The sequence below is a fragment of the Acinonyx jubatus genome, chromosome A3, assembly GCF_027475565.1.
Source record: "Acinonyx jubatus isolate Ajub_Pintada_27869175 chromosome A3, VMU_Ajub_asm_v1.0, whole genome shotgun sequence".
NCBI lineage: Eukaryota > Metazoa > Chordata > Mammalia > Carnivora > Felidae > Acinonyx > Acinonyx jubatus.
The window spans coordinates 10023381-10043673 of record NC_069388.1 but is presented as its reverse complement, the minus strand read 5'-3'; the positions used below and the strand labels follow the sequence as shown (position 1 = coordinate 10043673).

General features: G+C 45.0%; 1 protein-coding gene across 4 annotated transcripts in view; it reads right to left on the bottom strand.

Moving 5' to 3' along the window:
- Positions 1-20293, bottom strand: part of ZFP64 (ZFP64 zinc finger protein) — a 90780-nt gene that overhangs the window by 41150 nt on the left and 29337 nt on the right. For 3 of the 4 annotated variants that reach the window (XM_053199817.1, XM_053199816.1, XM_053199815.1), the window contains one exon: positions 18734-20163. The exons of the other annotated variant lie outside the window; for it this stretch is intronic. In XM_053199817.1, coding sequence (XP_053055792.1) covers positions 18881-20163 — 1283 coding nt within the window. In that variant the 3' untranslated portion in view covers positions 18734-18880. Of the gene's footprint in view, positions 1-18733; positions 20164-20293 lie in introns of those variants that run through there. 4 annotated transcript variants of the gene reach the window in all.

Genomic DNA, 20293 nt, shown 5'->3' with positions numbered 1-20293 from the left:
CCCGTTTCTGCTTGGGCCATCAGCCATACAGGGCACGTTCTTCTCAGGACAGGTCACTTGAGAATAAGAGGATAAGCCGAATCGTACAGGCACATTAATGAATGAGAGATTTTTCCCATCAGGTCCACTAGTACTCCATTAGCCACAGGAAATCACATGGCTTTGCCCCAGATCAGTGGGGGTGGGGAAGCACATTTCACCCACCATGATGCCGATGGGCGAGGGTGGATGTATAGAATTCGGTCCCAGGGAGGGAGTGTCGAGTTGGAACAATAACCTGATCTACCGCAGCTGTTAACATTGAAGACTGGAATACAATCACACAGTGAAGCATAAACAGATTGGTAAAGGCTGACAGAGACATTTATACTCCTAATCAATTCATGTCTAAAGCATCAGGTCAAAGACCCAAGCTTTGATCAGCTTTGGGGCATGGGACTTGTTCTTTTCTTCGGAAAACTGACCCGTGGGAGGCGACACTCTAATATCTGCCTCGTGTTGCATTGCTGCATCGTACTGCTAGGGCTAAGCTCTAGTCATTAGCTGACAGCTTCTGGCCGTGGCCTTCCGTCAGTCACAACGGCACATTGGGAGCTGATTCACATCTGCTCTCCCAACATCATTCTCAACGGTGCCCCTTCACTCCCACAGGTGTCTCAGTTTGGACGGTGAACTGTACGATCGTCTTTTATTTATGGTATACGTGTGGCATTGTTTTCTCCTGCGATAAACAACCTCCCCAGGCGCCAAATGCACCACGAAGAGCACCAATCTGTGTTCTTCCTTTTTCCCCTTTTCCCTTCTGGAAAAATGCTCCAGTCGCAAAGGACCCCTCTCCCTCCAGACCTTCGTATGTTCCCGCCCCCCCCCCCCCCCCCCCCCTTAGAATGCTCACTGCCCATTTCCTAGTTCCTGCTTTTCATCTGTGGCTATTACTGCGCATTTTGACCTTCCGTAGGCAGCCTCCCCTGGGCGGTCCAAACCTGGGTCACCTGGCTTCCTGGTCATGCTTTCGTGTCCCCCGCGAGAGCACTTATGTGCTGTCTGCCTTATGAGACCGTGAGCTCCCAGAGGGCAAGGGTCCTGCCTGCCCCGCAGCACCAACAGCATATTTGCAGAGTGAATACAATTGCTATTCTTGCTTTAATTTTTAGCATGATATATGTCAGGCACGCACAAGGCATAGAGAAAAATTCTCGCATCATCCTCGTTGTCTACTGCTGTTGTTCGCTTTCTCCCGTTGCCAGCCACATTTACACCAAAAAGCACTCTCGTGTTTCGCTTAGGGTTTTTCCACTGGCTTTTCCCTCTGGAATTCTCCTCCCCTTGGTAACCGCATGGCTTCCTCCCCCATTCCAGTCTTTGTTCTGATCTTAACTTCTCAGGGAGGACGTCCCTGACCACCCTATTTAAAACATCAACCCCTCTCCCCCTACCGAACTCCCCTCCCCCCCCAGCACTCATCACCTCCTGACACTGTTATAACACACTTACGTATTCTGTTTGCTGTGTATTGTCTGCTTCCCCACCCTGGAAGGTGGACTCCATGAAGGCAAAGATCACTCTCTGCTCATTGATAACCCTCAAGTTTCCAGAACTGCATCTGGCGCACGGTAGGTGGCCAAAAAACACTTATTGTATGAATGAATGAATGAATGAGTTCTATGAACATTTACTGAGCGCTTTTTCCGGGGGTGCAGAGTGGTCAGGATCAGTCTCAGCCCTCCAGACCCACAGTTTTGGTAGAGGAAACGATGGTGCCCTGGACAATAAACAGCTTCAAGGCAGGGGCTCAATCATTCGACCCGGTGTCTTCGTCCCCCTGACCTGTCCCTCGTTCTGTACACGCAGCCGGAACGATTCTACCAACGAACTGCCAGTATCATAAGAGTGGATGGGATCCAGAACATTCGCTCTATAGTCTCCCTTGTTCTAAGAACTAAATAACATCTAGTTCCACCTTCAGAATCCCGTGCAGTAACTCTCAGGGCAAGGATAATACTGGAAAAATGCAGTCCAAGGCAAATGACCATCACCATTGCTCAAAACCACACCAGCATTAAAAAAGGAACTTCCTAATTCTTCTCAAATGTCATAGTTAATTTTCGAAAAAAAAAAAAAAAAAAAAGAGATTGAAGTCAGGAAGAATAGTCAAAAGTACCACTGGACTTGTAATTTTTCCGTCCAAAAAAAATCTTGACTGTCCTAAGAAACCGTGTTTTAAAAATACGAATAAATGTATCTATGTTAAAAAATAAATAAATAAATATGATATGAGTATGGAGGGATGTATTTCCTGGGGGCTCAGGGATGCCAATGTTGTTGCCGGAAGAAACCTCAGAGCTTTCTTCTGGTCCATTCTTGATTTCGGGGGAGTTGCTGGTAGGAGGCGGCAGTTAAATGCTTAGTAAGTACCTGGCTTGCAGTAAGTGCTCAATGGACGTTAGCTTAGTAGGAGAACGGAGCACCTCCTTGGCCCGCCACCTCCACCTGTCCTACTCACCTGAGCGAGAAATGTCCCATCCCCCTGCCATGCCCTCCCATTTTCATGTTGGCCCCTGGGCTCGTACCTACTGCTCTTTGTGTTCAAGCGAAGGTGGACGGATGTGCCCTGCTGTTTACTGGATTTCCGACACGGGATTCTGGCTCCAGAAGAAGATCTGAATCACTGTGTGATTCAAATCAAATCACATCAACTAGCCGTGGGACCCGGGGTCAGCTGATTACCCTTTCTATCGCTCAATCTCATCAGCTCTAAGATGGGGAGGGTAATAACAGCTCCTTAAGGGGCTGCTGGGGACGTTCACTGAATTACTGTGACTGACTCAGAGTAGTTGCTCAATACGCAGCGGGTATCATGATCAAAGTTCACAAATAATTCTAAAAATCTGAATATATGAATATCTTACAAACAAGGGCTAATAGGAAAGCAACCTAAATTTCACCAAATGGTGAACAGATAAACAAAACGTGGCCTGTCTAGACAGTGGAATACTATTCAGCACTGATACATCCTACAACACAAACGTTGACAATGTTACGCTGAATAAGAGCCATCAGTCGCAAAAGATCCCATATGGTATGATTCCAGGGATGTGAAATGCTCAGCAAAGGCAAAAACGTAGAGCCAGAAAGCAGATTTGTGGTTGCCAGAGGCTGGGAAGAGGGAGGAACGGAGAGTGATTCCTAAGGAGCCGGGGTTTCTTCCTGGGGTATCGAAAATGTTCCACAATTACATACTGGTAATGGTTGCACAATGTTAGTGAATATACTAAAAATTGTTAAATTATACAGTTTCAAGGGTGGGGGCACCTGGGTGGCTCGGTCGATTAAGCATCTGACTTCAGCTCAGGTCATGATCTCACAAACCGTGAGATCTGACTTCAGCTCAGGTCATGATCTCACGGTTTGTGAGTTCAAGCGTGTCGGGCTCTGCTTCGGATTCTGTGTCTCCCTCTCTCTCTGCTCCTCCCTGGCTCACGCTCTTCCTCCCTCTCAAAAATAAATGAACGTTAAACAAAATTTAAAATTATACAGTTTCAAGGGTGAACTGTCTGGTATATGAATATTGTCTTAATAACGCTTTTGTAAAAAAAATAAAATAAACTAGGGCAAAACAGATACAAGTGAGTATCTTTCTGCCCAACCCATGTCTTCTCCCTGTAGAACGAACCTTCTCTTGCATTTCTCATGTTGGTAATAAGCTCCCAGCCCCGGGGCTGACTTTTCCATTAAGCTCAGTGGGCATGATGCTCAGAGTCCGTGAAAGTGCTTTAGAAATCAAAAGAAAATATATTTAATATGATCCAGCCTGGCTCATCCATCGTTATACCCACACAGTTGTAAAATATAATTTTAAATGTGTGTGTGTGTATGTGTGTGTGTGTGTGTGTGTGTGTGTGTGTGGGAAGGGGGCTTATGTAGGGGAAAAGGACCCACAACCCAGGACAGTAGCAATGTGACCTTGCTGGTTCTTAATAAATCAATATTAGACTGTTACCTTTCTGGGAGCCTGTGTTCTCTGTTTTGGGGACTTTTGGGGGGCCCTGATTTGCTCTCATAACAGGATGACGTCAGAGGCACCAAGCGAAATTAGAAAGCTAAACCAAACAGAGTGAGAAAGGTAATCTTGGCTCTGAGCGTTAGCCACTAGCCGGGTACTCAGGGCTGGGGAAGGAAGTGATGATGTATGAAGCGGACCGGGCTCAGGGGCCATCAGGCCAGTCACCAGCAGAGGGACCTTGGGCGAGTCACGTGACCTCTGTCTCACTCTGTTTTCCCATCTTACTGGAAGCACAGAAATGAGTAGTGAGAGACCATTTCAAAGAGTGAAGGGTCGGGGCGCCCGGGTGGCTCAGTCGGTTAAACGTCTGACTTCAGCCAGGTCATGATCTCACGGTTCGTGAGTTCGAGCCCTGCGTCGGGCTCCGTGCTGAAGGCTCAGAGCCTGGAGCTTCCTTCCGATGCTGGGTCTCCCTCTCTCTCTGCCCCTCCCCCACTCTCTCTCTCTCTCTCTCTCAAAAAATGAATAAACATTAAAAAAGATTAGAAAAAAAAAGTGAAGGGTTGGTTTAAACGAGAGTTCACCCTTTGCAGCCTGTGTTGTTGAACCTGTCGTTCGTGGGCTAAAAGCGGGGAGTCCCGTGGTGGGAAAGCCCTACAGGGTTGAATCTGGTTCCTCAGACCACCTCGGATAATTTCTTTTCTTTTTTTAATGTGTTCTTTATTTACTTTGAGAGAGAGACTTAGAGTATAAGCAGGGGAGGGGCAGAGAGAAAGGGAGAGACAGAGAGAGAGAGAGAATCCCAAACAGGCTCCATGCTCAGTGCAGAGCCTGATGTGGGGCTCGAACTCACGAACTGTGACATCGTGACCTGAGCCGAGACCAAGAGTCTGACGCTTAGCCAGCTGAGCCACCCAGGCGCCCCGACCTCAGATAATTTCTGACCTCCAGAAAGGACAGCAGCACAGCACTGAAGGAACCAGGAGGGGTGGAGGAGAAAACCACTGGCGTTTTTAGTCTCTACTGAAATCGTTCCCAAAGATCCAAATCTGGCTAATGGATTGAAGAGAAATTTCAGTTGCAGGCATTTCGTTTTTACTTCTCCAAGGAGAAGTCTTCCAAAGCCCAAACCGGAAAGGATGAGTTACTGAAAAGAAAAAGCGTTCAGGAGCTAGGATGCACGCAGTCACTGTGTCCCAGGACACAGCCCTTGGGTTGTCTCGAGAGAACGCGTGTCACAGTACAGGTGTGCATTCACCAGCTCTGCTCGGCCGGGAGGAATAAGTGCAAATACGACACGGAGGCATTTGGTTGTGCCCAGGTTCACCGCAAAGAGACGAACTCTGAGTTCCCCGAATCATACTGTAAACTAAGGCGCAACAAAATTAGATCCGTCATTCACATCTGGGGGTGGGCTCGGCGGGCACGCCAGGAAAGCCTGCCCAGTCTCACTTAGTATCCCACGAAGGTCCCTCTGCCCATGGATTCCTGCAAACAAGCCCTGATTTAGCAAGCGGGCTGAAGGTCCTGACCAGCAAAAACACACTGATTAGAACGAGGGCAGGTCACTTGAGTGTTGGCTCTAGGTTGAAACTTCTTAGGGCTAACGGCTGTGTGACCTGGGGAAGGTCTCTTACCTTCTCTGAATCTCTGGTTCTATACCTTGATGTTTCACAACTGCCTAGATCAGACATATCCCCAGAGGGGCTAGATTTTCTTTTTCTTTTTCTTTTTCTTTTTTTAAATTTTTTTTATTAAAAAAAAATTTTTTTTTTCAACGTTTATTTATTTTTGGGACAGAGAGAGACAGAGCATGAACGGGGGAGGGGCAGAGAGAGAGGGAGACACAGAATCGGAAACAGGCTCCAGGCTCTGAGCCATCAGCCCAGAGCCCGACGCGGGGCTCGAACTCCCGGACCGCGAGATTGTGACCTGGCTGAAGTCGGACGCTTAACCGACTGCGCCACCCAGGCGCCCCTAGATTTTCTTTTTTTAATGTTTATCTACTCATTTTAAGAGAGAGAGAGAAAGAGTGCAAGCACAAGCAGGGGAGGGGGAGAGAGAGAAGAAAAGAGAGAATCCCCAGGAGGCTCCGCACTGTCAGCGCAGAGCCTGATGTGGGGCTCGAACCCACAAACCACGAGCTAGATCATGACCTGAGCCGAAATCAAGAGCCAGACACTTAACCGACTGAGCCACCCAGGTGCCTCCCAGAGGTGCTAGATTTAAAATACAGATTATTAGGACCTTTCCAGAGGCACAGTATTGGAGTTTCTGGAGCTGGGCTGTGTCCGTGGGCACTTAAAGCACATTTTTCAGCTGATTCTTACGCCAGGCCAGTTGAGAAACATATCCTTCTCAGCACAATGTGAGGGATAACACTACTGCCCTCATGGGTGGAGGGAGGGGAGCATTAAATGAGATTATTGCGTACAGCATTCAGCCTGGTGGTGGCATATCGTGGGTCAAGAAATCTCAGCTTTTACCACTGAAAATCATGACTGCCATTTATTTAATAAATATTTATTATGCACCTACTATGCGCAGGGTCCAGATCAAGGGTTGGCAACCTATGGCCCAGCACTTGTTTTTTGCAGGACCTATAAGCTAAGCATGGTTTTCACAGTTTTTTTGAATGGCTGAAAAAAAAATACAAAAGGAAAAGAGTATTTCCTGACATGTGAAAATTTTATGAGATTCAGATTTCGATGCCCATAAGTAAAGTTTTACTGGAACACAGCCACACCTACTCCTTTACGTACTGTCTATGGCTCCCAGGATATATGGCGGAGTTGAATAGTCGTAACAAAGACCATGTGGTCCACAGAGCTGAAAATATTTGCTATCTAGCTCCTTACATGGAAAGTTAGAGTTGAACCACAGCTCTAGGGACAGAGACTTCAGGTAAGGTTCTTGTGTTTCAGGAGTAAACAAAGGTCTTTCAAGAGGTTTATGGGATTGATGAAGGAAATCAATTCTCAGATCCTTGATTTCTGTGTGTACTTTTTCCTAACCTTGATCATTTGAGAACTCATCATGAATAATCTGTACTGAATCAACACACAGGGCTGTAAAATCTCTGGGATGCCAGAAAAAAAAAAAAAGGACAAAATGTGGGCACTTACGGTGTCAGTGTTGAGAAGGTAAGTGCTCCATGCCTGGGAGAGAAATCCCAGGTGGTTTTCACCTCTTTGCTTTTACCCAAATGGACCCAATTAGTTAGGATCAATCATTATGTGATTTTCTAGCATGTAATTCAGAAAGCATTAAAATAATTGAGAAGCATCACTATAACAATACAATTTCTGTTTCCATATCCTTATGTGAAAGAGACTTCTCAGGGTTTACACCCATTAAAAAGAGAATAACTGAAAATTACATGTATCTTATTCCAGCAGTTGGTAAAAAAATTTTTTTTTTTTTTGAGAAAGGTAACATTCATCAAGGATATATAAGCTGATTTAAAAAGTAGGCCTATCTGGGGAGTCTGGGTGGCTCAGTCGGTTAAGTGTCCGACCTTGGCTCAGGTCATGATCTCACAGTTTGTGAGTTCAAGTGTGTCGGGCTCTGTGCTGACAGCTCGGAGCCTGGAGCCTGCTTCGGATTCTGGGTCTCCCTCTCTCTCTGCCCCTCCCCCACTCATGCTCTGTCTCTCTCAAAAATAAATAAAACATTAAAAAAAAAATTAAAAAAAAAAGTAGGCCTATCTAGCTCATCAAGATATATATTACCAGTAAGATTTTGCTTATCTTTAATAATTACTTATCAAAATGTATAATATATTTATGTAGTTTACCACATCCCAATAGAAAATTTTTTTTTTAATTTTTTTTTTAATGTTTATTTATTTCTGAGACAGGGACAGAGCATGAGTGGGGGAGGGGTAGAGAGAGAGGAAGACACAGAATCCGAAGCAGGCTCCAGGCTCTGAGCTATCAGCACAGACCCCGATGCGGGGCTCGAACTCACGAACCGCGAGATCATGACCTGAGCCGAAGTCGGACACTCAACCGACTGAGCCATCCAGGCGCCCCGAAAATTTTTTTTTTAAGGTTTATTTATTTAAGTAATCTCCACACCCAATGTGGGACTTGAACTCATGACCCCGAGATCAAGAGTCACATGCTCCTCCGACTGAGCCGGCCAGGTGCCCCCTGCCCCTCCCCAAATTATTTCTAGTGATGATCTGATGTAGAAAAAAAATGTTTAAAGCTTGGAGCTCTAGCCAAATGGGTGCGGCCACCATGGCAAACACTGTGGAGTTTCCTTAAGAAAACTGAAAGTTTAGCTACCATGTGGGTATTTGTCCGAAGAAAATGAAAAAAACACTAGCTTGAAAAGATATCTGCATCCCCACGTTTATCGCAGTGTTACTTACAGCAGCCAAGTCATGGAAGCAGCCTAAGTGTCCATCAATAGATGAATGGATAAATTCATATGTGAATATTACTCAGCCATAAAAAAACGAATGCTTGCCGTTTGCGGCAACATGGATGGGTCTAGAGGGTCGTCTGCTAAGAGAGATGAGGTCAGAGAGAGGAAGACAAATACCATATGATCTCACTTACATATGGAATCTGAAAAACAAAGCAAATGAACAAACAAAATAGACTCATGAATACAGAGAAGAAACTGATGGTTGCTGGATGGCAGGTGGGTGGGGAGATGGGCAAATTAGGTGAAATGGATTAAGAGGCACATCCTTCCGGTTAGAAAATAAATAAGACAGGGGGATGTAACATATAGCATAGGCAATACAGTCAGTAATACTGTAAAAACTTTGTACAGTGGGGGCGCCTGGGCTCAGTCGGTTGAGTGTCCGACTTCGGCTCAGGTCATGATCTCGCGGTTTGTGAGTTCAAGCCCTGCGCCGGGCTCTGTGCTGACAGCTCAGAGCCTGGAGCCTGCTTCGGATTCTGTGTCTCGCTCTCTCTCTGCCCCTCCCCTGCTCACGCTTTGTCTCTCCCTGTCTCAAAAATAAATAAAACATTAAAAAAAAAACAAAAAAAAAACCCTTTGTATAGTGATGGATGGTAACTTACGTTGGGGTTCATTTTGTAATATGTATGTATATTACATATGTAACGATATATGTATGTATGTGTAACATATATATAACAAATCATACTTGAAACTACTGTAATATTCTGTGTCAATTATACTTCAGTTAGAAAAAAAAAAAGCTAGGAGCTGCATGGTCATAGGGAATAAAAAAATGCAAATTTCAAATGAGATAACCCTACTTTTGTTGCTGAGAAGTAGGAGGGCACGTGCAACAAAAAACTTTTCTAGATCGTAACATTTGCCACGTCCAAGCCCTTCGGGTCCTCCTATTCTGGAAGCTTCAGAGACTGGTTCTGTCACTCTGATTGGGCGAGGGGAGTGAGGTGAGTTTCCACGTTTTCCCCTAGCGACACTGACATTTTGTCTCAGCGTGGCTGGTCCCTGGATCTAGGGCATCTGCGAATTGGATGAGATCAGTATCAAACCTTTCATCTCCACTAGAACAGACTTTAAAGATCACTGGAGAGAAAAGAATCCTATGTCCAAAGCTATCTTTCATCTGCCAGGACCAGGGGAATGCCCACTGAGGTGCCCGTTCGGAAAAACATACTCAAGAAAGCACTCTTAATGGAATAAGGATCAGAGTAAAGATGTGAAAGAGGAGAAGAGGAAGACTAATACAGGAAATGATGGCAAACAATGACCATTGTCATCTTTGGCCAAATGTAAGTGGGTGATAATAATGCGGGAATTGAGACAAACCACAGGACAAATCTTAACAAAAGCTTGGAAATAAACTCATGAACTGTCTCAGCAAAACTCAGGATTTGGGGAGGGGGTTTTTGGAAGACATGAGGTCCAAGGGTCCCCTGTCATGGGGGAGGAGGTTTTTTGGGGGAGGTTGGGGCATGGTTAATATTTATATTTGAGACAGCAATAGAGAAATGTAAATTTATGTATTTTTTAAGTTAAATATTTATTTATTTAATGGGGGGGGGGGCAGAGAGAGAGAGAGGCAGAGAGAGGGAGGGAGAGAATCCCAAGCAGGCTCCATGCTGTCAGCACAGAGCCATTCATGGGGCTCAATCCCATGAACCACGAGATCATGACCTGAGCTGAAATTAAGAGTCAGACACTTAACCGACTGAGCCCCCCAGGCGCCCGGAGAAATGTAAGTTTAAAAATGATCCATAAAGCTTGGAAAGTAACTGTTAGCAGAACAGAGACATTTGCAAGAACTTTCAAGAGAAAAGAGAAAAGCTAAAAAGGAAAAGGGAGAAAAATCACAAAGTTTAATAAACAAAACATTCGATAAGACAGTAGTGAATGTACGAATGATAATTCTCCTACCAAAGAAAAAAGGAAGCTGATAAAAGATATTAAATAACAGAGAAGGCAAAAGTAAGCCAGGCACGTGTAAATAAAATAAAATAGGACTTAGAATATTATTATATTATAATATATAATATTATAATTTAAGGTCAAAAGCTACTGAATGGAAAGAACTGGTATAGAAAAGGAAAAAAGGTAAAATTGACAAAGAACATATAACAACCATAAACTTGTACTGTGCAAACGACATAGGGCAATGGGGCACCTGGGAACTCAGTCGGTTGAACGACTGACTTCGGCTCAGGTCATGATCTCACGGCTCTTGGGTTCGAGCCCTGCGTCGGGCTCTGTGCTGACAGCTCGGAGCCTGGAGCCTGCTTCGGATTCTGGGTCTCCTTCTCTCTCTGCCCCTCCCCCACTCATGCTCTGTCTCTTTCTGTCTCAGAAATAAATAAACATTAAAAAAAAAAAGTGACACAGGGCAAAGTACAATAAAGCAAAACACCCTAGTAGTTACAAGAAAGGCTTGGTTAAGGGGCGCCTGGATGGCTCTGTCAGTTAAGCCTCCAACTTCAGCTCAGGTCGTGATCTCGCGGTTTGTGAGTTCGAGCCCCAAGTCAGGCTCTGTGCTGACAGCTCAGAGCCTGGAGCTTGCTTTGGATGTTGTATCTCCCTCTGTCTCTCCCCTTCCCCTGCTCACACACACTCTCTCTCTCAAAAATAAAGATTTAAAAAAATAAATAAAAATACTTCTTTCAAAATTTATCAAATAGACAAAAACTGAGAGAGGATTAGAGGAACTGAATAGCTCAGTCACCATGCTTACTTCATCGATAACCCGCCAGTCCAAGCAAAACCTGGGCCCGTGCGTGGCCTTAAAGAAAACTAATAAATTACAAAAAGCATGTATTTCACAGATCACACGCTCATTCTGAACATCAGAAGCTATAATCCAAAACACAGTTTCACAAATTGAAAATACTCGAAAAATAAGAAACGAATCTCTGTATAAACCCTTGGATTCTGTTCCGACAACCCACCAAACTAAGCAACACACCCTAAAATTGAAATGACAAAGCATCTAGAAATTTAGGAAAGAAGGATACTTCATATAAGAATCTATAGGGGGACGCCCGGGTGGCTCAGTCGGTTGAAGTGTCCGACTCTTGGTTTTGGCTCTGGTCACGATTGCATGGTTTGTGAGTCTGAGCCCCGCATCAGGCTCTGCGCTGACAGCTTGGAGCCTGCTTGGGATTCTCCCACCTTCTCTGCCCCTCCCCCACTCATACTCTGTCTCTCTCAAAAATAAGTAAATAAACTTAAAAAAAATATCTACAGGGATATGGACATCACGGACATTTCTGGAAGACCCCGAAATAGGCAAAAATGATTGCTGGGTATCCTGTCTGTTCCCAGCTCTGGGTTATCGAATTCTCGACAGGTTAGTGCCTTTTGTTGGTTTTGAGATATTTGGCAACTTTGTGAGTCACAGGAACGTATAATAACGCAAATACCTCATCCACAGGAATGCAAAGGCACTTTGTCAGGTGGAATGCAGTGGCTTTTGCCCACGAGACACTGAGCAGTGGTGCCCGTGTCTGTGAATTCACTGTAGCATTTCTGATCGGGTATGTGAGTGTATGTGCACCGAATTCTCCTTCGCACCTGCTGTAACCTGTGGCAACCAATGCCCTTGTTAATATTTTCGTTACGTTTCACTCATGAATATTTTATGTTTGTGTCACGTCACGTGTGACTGTCACTTGTGACAGTCCTCATGTAAACCCTTTAAAAGATTATCTTTTTAACAGAGGCGAAGTCACTGTGGAAAATACATGGCTTTCGATGCTTTCCTTATGAAAGGCTGAGAAGAAGTGAACGCGCAGGAAATTAGAGGAACAAACTAAACGGAAAGAAAAGTAGGAAAACGAATGAATAAAGAGAAAAGAGAAAATAATAGAATGGAGGAGGGTAAGGCAAGTAAATAAAAGCAAAAGCTTTTACTGTAACATTTTAACTTTTACTTTAATACAAGTGGACAACAGACAATCCCTTTGGCAAACTGAGGAGCAGACTGAAAATACAACAAAACAAAACCAAAACAAAACAGAAACACCCCCTAGAAACCAGTAGCAATAAGAAAGCTGGTGGGGTGCCTGGGAGGCTCAGTTGGTTAAGCATCCAGCTTTGGCTCAGGTCATGATCTCGCGGGTCCTGGGTTCAAACCCCGCATTGGGCTCTGTGCTGATAGCTCAGAGCCTGGAGCCTGCTTCGGATTCTGTGTCTCCCTCTCTCTCTGCCCCTACCCCACTTGCTCTCTCTCTCCCTCTCTCTCTCAAAAATAAATAAACATTAAAAAAATTAAAAAAAAAAAAAAAGAAAGCTGATAGATCTCCCCCAAATGCCGAAGATTTAAAAATAATTTTAAGAGGATGTTGAACAGAATTATAGAGCGGGCGACTTGGAAGCTAGAGCAAAGTGAATGATTTTTCTTTTGCAAAATATAAATGACCAAAATCGAGCCACAAGGGCTATAAAACCCGCACAGACTGATAACTGTAGAAAAAGTTGGGAAGTTTTGTTAAGGATGAGCAACGAAAAAGGGCTTGCAGCCCACACAGTAAACAGATCATTCCCGAGATGGCAAAATTATTGCTAAGTCCCTGAAAAAGAAGAGTGCCAATTTATCTTCAGAGTAGCATCACCCACCAGGAACAAGCAAATATGAGCACAAAAAAGAAACCCAGAGATCAATGGTGCTTATGGTTAGAGTTCTAGAACTTCCAAGTGAAACAGAGTAAATGCAACCGAGCAGTGTGTTACAAGACTCAGCCAATGTGACCGAGATGGCTCATTCCGGGAACGCAAGGTGATTCAGGACCAGGCTATACGAATTCACTGCATCCGCGTACTTACGTGCAAACCCCAAAAAGCTATGTCAAGATACTCCAAAGATATTTGACAAAATTCAGCAAACTACCCTGATAAAAACTCTAAGTGAAAAGTGCAGAACAAAGTGACCAAAGTGCTAGAAAAACTACCGCTCAAAAGAACAGCGTATATTATATTAAACGGGGAAATTCTGAAGCCATTCACATTCCAATTGGAGACACAAAAAGATGCCAGCTGTATCACCTTTTCTTGGAGGCTCAGGCTAATTGCAACCGGACAAGAAAACAAAGTAGCAGAAATATTACAAGATGAAAGAACCTAGAAATGAGATGACTGTATTATGACCATCATAAATTATATATGTGGGAGACCAAGAGTTTCTAATACTGATTGTCAATTAATACGATTTTTTAAAAGATTTTATTGTTACTTATTATTATTTTTTAATGTTTACTTTTGAGAGAGAGAGCATGAGCGGGAAAGGGGCAGAGAAAGAGAGAGAGAGAGAGAGAGAGAGGGACAGAGGATCCGAAGCGGGGGCCCTGTGCTGACAGCAGAGAGCCTGATGTGGGGCTCGAATTCACAAATCGTGAGATCATGACCTGAGTCTAAGTCGACGCTTAACTGGCTGAGCCACCATATGATTTTATTGAATAACGGTTACCACAGGATTTGAATAAAGGTTTTTGGGTGTAAGAGTTAACATGTTTTAAAAAGTCATTCTGTTTATAGGTGCAATATCACATTGACACATTTCTTTTTTTTTTTTTTTAAATTTTATTAACGTTTATTTTTGAGAAGAGAGAGAGCATGAGCGGGGGAGGAGAGAGAAAGAGGGAGACACAGAATCCGAAACAGGCTCCAGGCTCTGAGCTGTCAGCACAGAGCCCGACACGGGGCTCGAACTCACAGACCGTGAGATCATGACCTGAGCTGAAGTCAGACGCTTAACCGACTGAGCCACCCGGGCGCCCCAACACATTTCTAATAAAAATTCTCAAAAGGTTTCTTTCCTGGGGAGGGGAGCTGAGAAGTACTGTATAGTACAAACAAACAACAGCTCATTTGGAAGAAAGAATATCTAAGAATCGCTAAGAAAATCTTGGAACAGAATAGCTGAGGGAGGCTTTGTGATTCTAAAAGACAGTAAGGCTTATCTTAGAGCTAATATAATAAAGTCTGTGCTGCCGGCAAACCAGAAAAGACATTAAAGATCAGTGAGACAAATCAGAGTTTCCAGAAGCAGACCCAAGTGTATTCGAGAACTTGGTCTACAGGTGAAATTAGGATTTCCATTCCGAGGAAAAGAATATTTTATTTAACAAATGGTCCTGCACGTGTGAGCCACCAAATTCCCATGTCCTATGGGCATAGCTAGGAATTTTTGCTGCAGTAACTTGCTAACTAAAAACACACCACAAAAATATTAAAGGAAAAAAACCCTTTTTTCATCTCAGGGGAAGAGAGGACTTGTCCTAGATAAAACAGGAGCCACAAGTGAAGCAACAGAAGATTCCGACTATAGAAAAAGATAGTTTTTTTTTTTTTTTTTTGTATGGTGATGGCATTGCAAGAACAGTCCCCAGACAGAGGACAGGAGGGAAGAAAACTCAGCAATATGTGACAGACATGGGGTTCGTGTCTCCAGTGCCCAACAATCCAAGGAGGAAAGTGAGGGAGGATGCGTTTAAGGTTCACAGACAAGAGAAATGCAAATCACCAACAAGTCTATATAGAGACGCCACAGAAAGGCAGATGAAAACACCAGCTGGCGAAATGCACACAGACCAGATGGCTCATTTCCCTCGCCAGCTTGACAAAACTTGGAAAGATTGCTAACACCCAGGATTGGTGATGGTGGGGATGCACACCACGCGTGAGACTACCGTGTCGAAAAAGTAATCTCAAACTATGCCAGTACCAGCCACAGCCACTCGCTGAAACTCCGAAAGCACAACTGAACGTGAGCGATCAGGTAGGACGTTTACCGCTGCCGTTTGTAACGGCAAACGAAAACGGAGCAACCTGCACGTCCACGAGTAGGGAGATGGTCGAATAACGTGTGGTATGTTCATCCTACTACCTTTTGCTTAAGCAGAAAGTTAGAGATAGCTGTATTCACCTGCAGTACTGTTAATACACAGCATCGTAAGAGCAACTTACAGAGAAATATACATAGTGTGATATAATTATGAGAAAAATAGGAAAAAAATACTTTTCTGTTATTTTTTGAGCCTATGTATGTTAGTATGAACGCAGAGAAAACTTAACATTACTAACCTTGGGTAGGATGAGAATAGGAAGGGGGCTGGAGATGATTGGCTTGGTTTTTGTACCATCCTATAGATAGTTTGTTGCAAGGAACACATTTTGCTGTTGTGGTTTGTTACAAAAAAATGCAAATATGCACGTGTGTGTGTGTGTGTGTGTGTGTGTGTGTGTGTGTACATAGGCATGTATATGTGTATATAGAGGGCAGCAGCCAGGCAAGGTGCAAAGATTTAAAAAGAAATAGAACATATAAACAGAAAACAGCATGTTCAATTCAAACCCAACTCTATAACTGGGGTGGAAGGCATACCATACATAAACATAGAAACAAAGGAAGTCCATCAAAAAAGAAAATCCATCAAAATGGTCACAATTTTTATGTCTGGGTGGTAAGAATACTAGTAACTTTAATTTTTAAAAAAAAATGTTTATTTATTTTGAGAGAGAGGGAGAGAGAGAGCACACAAGTGAATGAGCAGGGGAGGGGCAGAGAGGGCGAGAGAGAGAATCCCAGGCATGCGGGGCTTGATCCCATGAACTGGGAGACCATGACCTAAGTCCAAATCAAGAGTCGGACATTTAACCGACTGAGCCACCCAGATGCCCCTAGCAACTTTAATTTTTAAAAATAATATGTGTTTCACATCTTTTCTACCTTGAATGTACACTGCATTTCTAATCAGGGGGAAAAAAAAACTCTTTAAAAGTTGAAAAAGAAAAGGGGGCATTCTGGGAAAAAAAAGAAAGAGATAGAAAACAAGTTCGTGGTACTAGAAGTTTCCCGGATAAAACTGAATAGCTACATAGTTATTTATTTAAGTTTACTTATTTTGAGAGAGAGAGAGAAAAAGGCTGAGTGGGGGAGGGGCAGAAAGAGAGGCTCCCAAGCAGGCTCCCTACTGTCAGTGCAGAGCCCGATGTGGGGCTCGATCCCATGAACCGTGAGATCATGACCTGAGCTGAAGTTAGATGCTCAACCAACTGAGCCACCCAGGTGCCCCTAGCTAAATAGTACGCTAAAGAGCTGTAAGCAAGAATTCTAAAGCAGTGAAATTATTAAAATATTAACATAGTATGCTGGAAACTTTTTCAATTTCTTACCAAATCATGGTTAGTGGCTCACTATATCCATTGCTAATAGGAAAATAAATTGTGGCAACCCCACCATCCCAGAACCTTCAGAATTATGTTCAAATATTAAGGATCAAAGAAAGCTCAAACTCTATAGCTATTTCCTAAGGGAAGCTGACTTTCCTATTTCCAACAGGCAAACCCTGAAGGTTTCTGCATCACCATTGTGTGTATTTCCTAAGTTTGTTATTGGCAGAGAAAAAGGCGGGGAGGGTAATATCTTTATGCAAAAGTGAGCTGATCCGCATGAGAACTTTGTGCTCCAGGAAAGTCAAAGTGGTGACGACTCTGGAAAAAATGTGTTTTGGGGGCACCTGGGTGGCTCAGTCGGTTGAGCATCCGACTCTTGATTTTGGCTCAGGCCATGGTTTCATGGTTCATGGGTCTGAGCCCCACACAGGACTCCACACTGGGAGTGCAGAGCCTGCTGGGGATTCTCTGTCTCCCTCTCTCTCTGCCCCTCCCCTGCTCTCTCTCTCTCTCTCTCTCTTTCTCTCTCTCAAAATAAATAAATAAACATTACCAAAAAAAAAAAAAAAAAAAAAAGTTAGGGCACCTGGGCAGCTCAGTTGGTTAAGCATCCAATTTGGGCTTGGGTCATCATCTCAGTTCGTGAGTTCGAGCCCCATGTGGAGCTAGTTGCTGTAGTCACAGCCTGCTTCGGATCTTCTGTCCCCCTCTCTCTGCCCCTTCCCTGCTTGTGCTCTCTTTCTCAAAAACAAATAAGTCTTCAAATAAATAAATACATCTTAAAGTTAAAAAATGTGTTTTTTCTAACATTGTAAATGTGTTTCTCTCACAAGAGAACCCTCCTCTCCTCCCCAATCCTTGCTGACACTCTGTGAGAGCATGTTTCATTCGTTCGGTATATACTAAGAGCCCAACATGAGTTGAAGATCATGCTAGAGGCTGGAAATTAGAGGTAACCACCCTGAAGTTCATGTCTTTGGGTGGAAGCCTGAGTGATTCTAGCTTGCTCTCTGGTGCCACCTACTGATCAAACAGCATTTCAACCCAAAACAATAACCTTTAAATATCCCTTTCCATCGTAGAGCCTGCGCTTTCGAAAACCCTAAGTACTTTCCCAGTCCCACTCATCTGGTCCCTGGGACTGCCCGTATGTTGATATTTAAAACAATCGCATCCGGGGCGCCTAGGTGGCGCAGTCGGTTAAGCGTCCGACTTCAGCCAGGTCACGATCTCGCGGTCCGTGAGTTCGAGCCCCGTGTCAGGCTCTGGGCTGATGGCTCGGAGCCTGGAGCCTGTTTCCGATTCTGTGTCTCCCTCTCTCTCTGCCCCTCCCCCGTTCATGCTCTGTCTCTCTCTGTCCCCCCCAAAAAATAAATAAACGTTGAAAAAAAAATGTATTAAAAAATAAAACAATCGCATCCAAGAAAACTATCCCAAACGTAAGTAGGAACTCACATCACATTTGCATCTAAACAGAAACGTCAGGCTCATCAATCTCAGGTTTCGACATGCTATACAGTTGGGTCACTTTGGACACCATGCATACTTAAGTTGACTGGTATGTTTGTATAATATTTATCAGGGGTCTAAAAACCTTTGCTTCTTCAAATTCTCTTTAGCCATAGGACAATTCACACCCATCATGCCCCAGTCATACTGTGGCTCTAAAGAATCATTAACATTCAGTCTATTTTACTCACATATCAATTTATTAGGAAACCATTCCTTTTTTTTCTGATTAGCACTAAACATTTTTTTTTTTTGGTGGAGGGCGGGGGGGGGGTCCAGTATCCGTGTAACATTATGTAGAAAATGGTCCTCACGCCAATAGATTGGTATCCATGTACTAAAACACTAATAGCCCAAACTCGAAGGAGAATTTCAGAACCGTAACTTAAGAGAGGTCGGGAAGTCCCATCTCGTACACAAATTTAATGAGATTGGAAAAAACCCTTCTCAGAACTGGGAAATCAAGCTGGACAAAACAAATGTACTCACGACTCACTGCATTTAATTCCAACCCCTAACTGGAATCATCTTGGGAACATTTAAGAATCCTACAACAGCTAAATAACACGGCGATTCAGAGGTGACCTCAAAGTTATTATTACAGCATTAAAAAAATTATAGTTAAGCAGTATAAAATTACAATTTATTACGAGGGGAGGGGTTTCACAACAATCCTTAAAAACATTAAGAGCAAACCTCTCACAGAATTCTATTTACGACTTCCTGTTTTGTCAGTCCTCTTTTCCCCTTTCTTTTGGTTTTTAAGTTCTAATCTGGTATGGAATCCGCCGGACAGAGCAAGGCTGGGTGGGCTCCCCCCTGAATGATGGAGTAAGTCTGCTTGGGTAATTCTTGCTGGGAAGAGGAGGAGAATATAGGCGGGGCCGTGGTGGCCACGGCGATGTTCTGACCTCCGTCGCTTACCACGGTCACTTCGGTTGTCCCCTCCTGAATCAAAGCGTTAAGGCCTTCAAAGTCAGTGCATGTAATCCCCGAACTGGTGATGAAAGTCTGGTTGCCGGAGCCTTCCTGGGGGCTGCCTGGGGTCGCGGGGATGAGAGTCTGGTGCAGAGTGGCTCCGTCGGCCTGGTCGTGAGCGGTCAGCAGCACAGCCGGCTGGGTCATGGCGCCCGCCTCGCTCGGACACCCCGAGGGCTGGGGGGGGGCGATCAGATTGACCTGGCGCAAAATCTGCAGCCGGCTGTTCCCCGGGAGCTCCTCCGGGTTCTGCGCCACCAAGGCGGGGGGCACGATGTTCACCGCGGCGGCCGCGGCCTGGATGATGGTGTTGGCCTGCGGCACTTGATGACCAACGATGATTTTGACTCGCCCCTCGCTGAACGGGGGCACTTGGCTGGGCTGCAGGGGCACCTGCAGGTGGCCCACGGTGAGGGGCGCGGCCGGCTGCTTGCTGGGGTCTATCTGGAACTGCAGGACGGTCACATCCGAGTTCTTGTTCTCGTGGTACTCACTGTGCTGCCTCTTGTGGCTGCGGAGCGAGTCCTCGCGCATGAACGAGGCTTCGCACATATCGCAGTGGAAAGTCTTCTTGGCGTCCAGCTTGGCCACCTGCCGGCTGCTCTGCCGGCCCGAGTCCTTCCTCTCCAAGGCCTCGGTCTTGACCACGTCCGCGTGGAATTTCTTCACGTGCTTGCTCAGGTTGCTGGGCTGCTTGCTGTCGAAGCTGCAGTATTGACACTTGAAGGGCCGGTCGGTGCAGTGGATGCGCTCGTGGACGCGCAGCGCCGCCTTGCTGGGGCACGAGTAGCTGCACTCCGAGCACTTCTCGGGATGCTCCGACTGGTGCACCCGGCTGTGCTTGCGGAGGGTGGCCTTGCTGTCACCCAGGAAGTCGCAATGCGGACACTTGAAGTTATTCCCGCTGTGCTTGATGCGGATGTGCGACTTGAGGTTGCCCTTCATGGTGCAGCGGACATTGCAGAACTCGCACTTGAAAGGCTTCTCCCCCGAGTGCACGCGCATGTGCCTTTTCAAGTCCGAGCTGATTTTGAACTTGGCGCTACAGAGCCAGCACTGGAAGGGGGCGTCCCCTGTCAACACAAGGTGAGTTTCGATAAGAACAGGCAGGCAACAACCACAGCGGATCCCCCCGAAGCACACACCAGAAAATCGCTTATACCAAGGCGGGCGGGTGGAGACCTTCTAACCGCAGCTGCTAGT